Source organism: Chrysochloris asiatica, unplaced genomic scaffold (assembly GCF_000296735.1).
Source record: "Chrysochloris asiatica unplaced genomic scaffold, ChrAsi1.0 scaffold00132, whole genome shotgun sequence".
NCBI lineage: Eukaryota > Metazoa > Chordata > Mammalia > Afrosoricida > Chrysochloridae > Chrysochloris > Chrysochloris asiatica.
The window spans coordinates 8,023,672-8,029,671 of record NW_006408650.1 but is presented as its reverse complement, the minus strand read 5'-3'; the positions used below and the strand labels follow the sequence as shown (position 1 = coordinate 8,029,671).

Here is a 6,000-nt window from a genome sequence, read left to right as displayed (position 1 = left end):
GAAATACACCTAGAGCTTTCTCCATAGCAAAGCCTAGTTTTCACAGGAACAAGACTTCACCAGAGGGAAGAACCTTGCTCTCACTCCAGTACCCTCTGGGGGGAGGGGGGAGCAAGGGGAAATGTCAGGATTTTTTTTAAAAAGCACTTCTAGAGGTCCCAGGCCAGAGACTCAAGATATTATAGAACACTCTCCTTCCCCTGCCTTCAGAAGCAGATCCTGAGAAATGATGATCCTTCCAAGGAATGTGAAGTTCAGGAAAAAACAGTCACTGGTCTCTGGAACCTTCTTCTCTACAACAATCAGGACTATTGAGGAAACTCTGGAGAAAGTCATACGATAGAGGTCTCCTAAGCTATTGGTCCTTAAGTTTTTTGAGTAAAGGCAACTTTGAGAATGTCATGAAATCTATGGAACTTTTCCCCAAGAAAAAAATACATCAAAACAAAACTCTCCTTAATGGTTTTAATGTTTCACAGTTCACCTAAAGCCCATCTATTCATCTCAGGCTAAAAACCCCAATCTAGTGAGGGTCTCCTACACACAAGTTCTCTGGTTTCCTGACTTCGCCATCTCATTGATACTCATTGGAAATCTACCATATAGAGATTCCAATAGTTATTATTATTGCTATCATTGTTGTTGTTGTTGTTAAGTGCTGTTGAGTCAATTCTGACCCATAGCGACCCTGTACAGGGTTTCTGAGGCTGTAAATCTTTACAGGAGCAGAAAGTCTCATCATTCTCCCATGGAACAGCTAGTAGTTTTGAACTGCTGACCTTAAGGTTCACAGCCCGATTCGTAACCACTATGCTACCAGAGCTCCTTTTGCTATCATTATGTATGTGTTATTACATCTTATAGATAAATTTTATTTGCACTTAAAAAAAAGCCTTTCACATGCATTGTTTCATTTATTCTTCATAAAAATCAATACACTAGCTATGATTATTCTACCTATAGGTGAGAAAACTTAAGCTATCTCATATAAGTGATTTGGCTTAAGTAACCCAGCCAAAGTAAAAACAGAATCCAAGTGCAGGGGTTAAATGTACCCTTTTAACTCTATCCCTGGCTTGTTCCCTCCAAGCTGATATTGACTCCAAGGTTTCTGGTCTGGCCTTGCTCCTAGTGAGGTAGCCACCTCCTCAACACCAGGATCATCATAGGGATACACCCAGAGATCACAGTCTCAGCCCCAGATTCCCATGAAGGTTAGCCTTACACTCCTCTATCCCAACTCTGAAAAATGGAGATCTCATCAGCTGGACTCCACTGATGTTCAGAGGAAGTAACCAGGACTCCCCATTCCCTTGCCCAGGGAAAATAATAAACCCAAACCAAACCCACTCCTGTCACATGCATTCTGACTTATAGTGACCCTGTAAAACACAGCAGAACTTCCCCGTATCGTGTCCAAGGCTATAAAGCTTTACAGAAGCAGACTGCCAGATCTTTCTCCCTAGAAGAGGTTGATGGGTTTAAATCACCGACTTCTTCAGCATCTGAGTGCTTTAAACACTGTACCACCCAGGCTCCTAGAGAGAATAATAGTTAGCATTTGGCTGAGTTCTTAGCATATGCCACACACCATTCTAAGTTTCACATGAGTTTGTTCGTTAAATCCTCACAATCATGCCATGAAATTGGAAGACTTAGCAATCCACTTCAAGGGAGCACAATCATTGAAAACCCTGTAGGGATGCAGTTCTCCTCTGAAACAGGTGGGGTCGCCATGAGTTGAAATCAGCTTGACAACAAGTGGTCTATAGTGAAGGCAATTAGACATGGGAGGTTAGGTAATTTCCTCAAGGTTATACAACAAATAATTTTCAGAGCCAATATTTCAAAGCCAAGTCTGGTAACCAAAACACCATTCTGCATCCTCTGGGTCAATCATTCTTAACTTTTGGGGGGTCATGTGCATCTTTGAAAGGGTAATTAAAACTCTGGACCGTTTTTCTAGGAAGCTGTAGTTAAGCAGAAGTGTTGCATAATATTTCAGGGACTTCAAGGACCTCTCAGGCCCAGCATTCACTGATCTCAGCCTCAGATCCGCTGTTTGTCTCTTACACTGTGAAATGATCTATCCAGGGACTGAAAAACAAGCCGCGCCAGCGCCACAGGACTTCTTTGCAAACGCGGGACGAAAGCTGAGCTGCGTGGCGTTTTGGGGACACTCGTTCATGAAGGCGAAGCCGGAACCGCGAGCTCCCGGGACTGCAAAACTCGGAGAACCCAGTATAGTCACTGCACCTCCGAGGTCTGCTAGCTGAATGGGATACGCACGGACCACGACTCATCTGAAATCTTGCGTCTTCCCAGCATCCTGAAGTCCCGAGAAAGGCTATTCAGAGCGGACCGGATCTTTGAACTCTAGTCCCAGGCTAACTGGGCGGTACCGCTGTCCTTGGTGTTGAAACGCACGATCGTGGAAGTGAGCGGCAGCTTGCCCTTTGGGTACCGCGCCGCGGCCGCTGCGGGAGCTGTCCGGTGCTGAACCCGGATGCGGCGTGGCACGCGAGACCCAGACCAGAGCCTGCAGCACCCAGCCGGGACAGAGCTTCTGGGAGCACTGACGCAGAGGGCTGGGAGAGCGAGAAGCAGCGTACTTCAAGTCGGGCATGGACCTGCAGAGACTCTCCTATCAGGGAGGAGCTGGCCCTGACTTCAACGAGCAGGTCTTGCATAAGGTAAGAATCTCCTCCAAGCCTGTTCCTACTGCCGCCCTCCCATCCCATCGACATCGAGAGTATCTAGGCCCTCCTGGCTTTGTTTTGGGCATTAAAGAGAAACTAGCCCGTCTTTGTAAGCCCGGAAGATTATTTCTGTTTTGTTCTGTTTACTGCCCAAGGCAGATGCCTGAGCGCTGGGGGAGGAGGCTCCCGCTCACTCCCATCTTCACCGGTTTTAGTTCCTGTGTACCCTGAGCGCCTTTGCTTTTGTGAACGTTCATGTATGCCCTCTCACTCACTCTCTCCAGCTCCCTTAGATCTAGCAACAATGTACACAGATCTGAATTCCCAGCCAATTTAGCTAAAACTAAACACAGAAATGGTCTGTAGCATAAAGAAACTGTTGTTTACAAACCAGACCTTCTTCTTTTTTTTGTGCTTTGCTCAGTAGCCATCAGAAAGTGTTTTGCTTATTTCAAACCTCTGACAACATCCCTTTCTTCCCTCGTTCAAGTTTCTTATGCAATTCAATTATTAGCATGTAGGTCTCCTCTTAAAGTGGTTGTTGGGAGAAAGTAGGAGCCTCTCTCTTTTATTGATTAAATATGTTAGGTAATATAATATAAAGCATATAATATAATCCCTGGCATGTAAGAAGCAGTCAATGAATGGTGGTTGTTATTAAGCCTTGTTGTTGTTGTTGTTAAGTGCCATCGAGTCGGTTCCGACCCATAGCGACCCTGTACAGGATTTCCGAGGGTGTAAATCTTTACGGGAGTAGAAAGTCTCATCTTTCTCCCACTGAGTGGCTGGTAGTTTCGAACCGCTGACCTTAAGGTTCGCAGCCTGATTCGTAACCACTACGCTACCAGAGCTCCTACTACATAGAAAACTTACTGCAAATACATTGACATCATGCCCCTTTACAAATATAAGACACACATCCTGAGCTCCTAGACAACTTCAGTCGGTGTTGCCTTCAAACTCACCTAAATGATAATGCAGCTTTGCAAGAAGAACAGCCATTTCATACACAAAGACCCTCACAAACACATACACGCATATATTTCACAAGCACACTTGCATGGGAATAACTCATATAACCCTTCCCCCATGCAAAAAACACGGCTTCTTGCAAACATCCCAGTCTTGACTTTGTAAATTAAATATCTCCTGAGGCAAAGGATTTAATAAAACTATCATTAAAATTTCCTTATATGCAAAACATCTGCCAACTTTAGTTAGTCCAAGAGTTGGATAATGACCCAGATGAGCCCAAGTGACTCTTAGAAGAGGCCTGGAGTGTGGACTGGATGCTAGAGACTACATGGAAACACTGAGTTCATCCATCACATGCTGGTAGTTTTTAAATAGAGTTGCTGTTGATTCCACAAATCTGAATATTTGATGCAATTAAATAATTCAAAACATGTGAACACTCTTGATATTCTTTTCCTGAGAGAGCTTCTGGTCCTCTCTTGCTACTGTTACAGGTCTAAGAGTTATCAAGGGCAATGATACATGTCCCTTTCATGGTGCAGGAACAGCCCGTGGATTAAGTTCTCTCTGTACCAGGACCTGATCTCAGGCTCTGAGAAAATGAAGCACAGATGGGGCTAGTTTTTTCCCAGATGCTAATGGGTCAAGACAAAAGAATTCCCACTCAAGTGCTTAGACCCTAAAGAGGAGGGACAGTGAAAAAGATGGAGACTCCCAACAAGATGGATTGGCACAGTGGCAACACAATGGGCTCAGGTGTAGCAGTAATTGTGAGGATGGTGCTGGACCGAGTGGCATTTCATCCTGTTGTACTTAGGGTCTCTATGGGCTGAAGCCAACTTGAAGGTATCTAACAACACCCTAGCTCTAATACCTTTTCTAGGTGAACAGGAAAGGCAGCAGGGAATAGCCATTACTCTCCCTTCTCTCTTGTACTTGACCTTCATTTCCAACATCTGCTACTCATCTTGTGATTTCTAGATCTCTAAGACTCCTGGTGTGGTGTTGTAGGATCAGCACTGGACTTGGAACCACAAGGTTGGTGGTTCAAGCTCACCAGCTGCTCCTCAGAAACCTTATACAGGGTTGCTATGAATCAGAACGGACTCGACACTACTTAACAACAACAAAACCTCAACAGACTGCTAACCACAAGGCCAGCAATTCAAACCCAACAGTTGCTTATTGAAAACCCTGTACAGGATTGCTATGAGTTGTAACTGACTCAACAACACTTAACAATAAGTCTCAAGAAGCTCTGGTAGTGCAGTGGGTTAAGCATTGGACTGTTAATCAAAAGGTCAGCTATTCGAACCTATCAGCTGCTCCATGGGAGAAAGATGAAACTATCTATTACCATAAAGATTGTTGTTGTTGGCATGTGCCGTGGAGTCGGTTCTGACTCATAGCGGCCCTGTACAAGGTTTCCAAGGCTGTAAATCTTTACGAGAGAAGAAAAGTTCATCTTTTTTGAACAGCTGGTAGTTTCAAACTGCTGACCATGAAATTCACAGCCCGATTCATAACCACTATGTTACCAGAGCTCCTTATTTCCATAAAGATTACAGCCTCAGAAACCCTATAGAGCAGTTCTACTTTGTCTTAGTGTGGCGCTGTAGGAAAAGCATGGGACTGATAACCACAAGGTGGGCAGTTCAAACCCACCAGCTGTTCCTTGGAAACCTTATGCAAGGTCACTGTGAGTCAGAACCAACTCAGCAGCACTTAACAACAACTATGTTCTATAGGGTGGCTGTGAATCAGAATCCACTGCTCAACAGTGAAGTAAGCCTCAATGGCTACAATGGGCTCAAACACAAATGATTGTGAGGATAATGAAGGATCAGGCAGTGTTTCATTGTGTTGTACATAGGGTTGCCCTGAGTTGGAACCAGCTCAACAGCACTTAACAACAACAAGAAACCTCAGTAGCCCCTATTCCTCATCCACCCATTCAGCAAGCATTTACTGAGTATCTTCAAAATATAGGAAACTCTGCTGGCATTTTGAAAGATGGAGGTTCATCAAGTATTGATCTAAGAGAAAGGTCTGATATTGTCGGGGTCTGGCCCCGACATAGTTGTCACGTGTGTTTGGTTCACGAGGAGGGGAGATCCAGCGGCGATAGGGATAGCGAAAGAATACACAGAGAAACAGAAGAAGGGAGACAATGAGGCACCCCAAAGCCAGGGTGGATACATCACTGGTGGGCAGGCTTGGGACTACAGGCATCATGGCCTCTGCAGGCAGCGACTCACTGCCCTGCAATCTTTAATGGATGCCTTCCAACCCGTAACGCACTGCAATCTTTACTCCATGCCTTCCA

General features: G+C 44.9%; 1 protein-coding gene across 1 annotated transcript in view; it reads left to right on the top strand.

The window, feature by feature from the left end:
• The first annotated feature begins 2,624 nt into the window (after nt 1-2,624).
• Nucleotides 2,625-6,000, top strand: part of RAB37 (RAB37, member RAS oncogene family) — a 65,322-nt gene continuing 61,946 nt past the window's right edge. The window contains exon 1 of the mRNA XM_006869601.1: nt 2,625-2,693. Within this exon, the coding sequence (XP_006869663.1) occupies nt 2,625-2,693 (69 nt within the window). The remainder of the gene's footprint in view (nt 2,694-6,000) is intronic.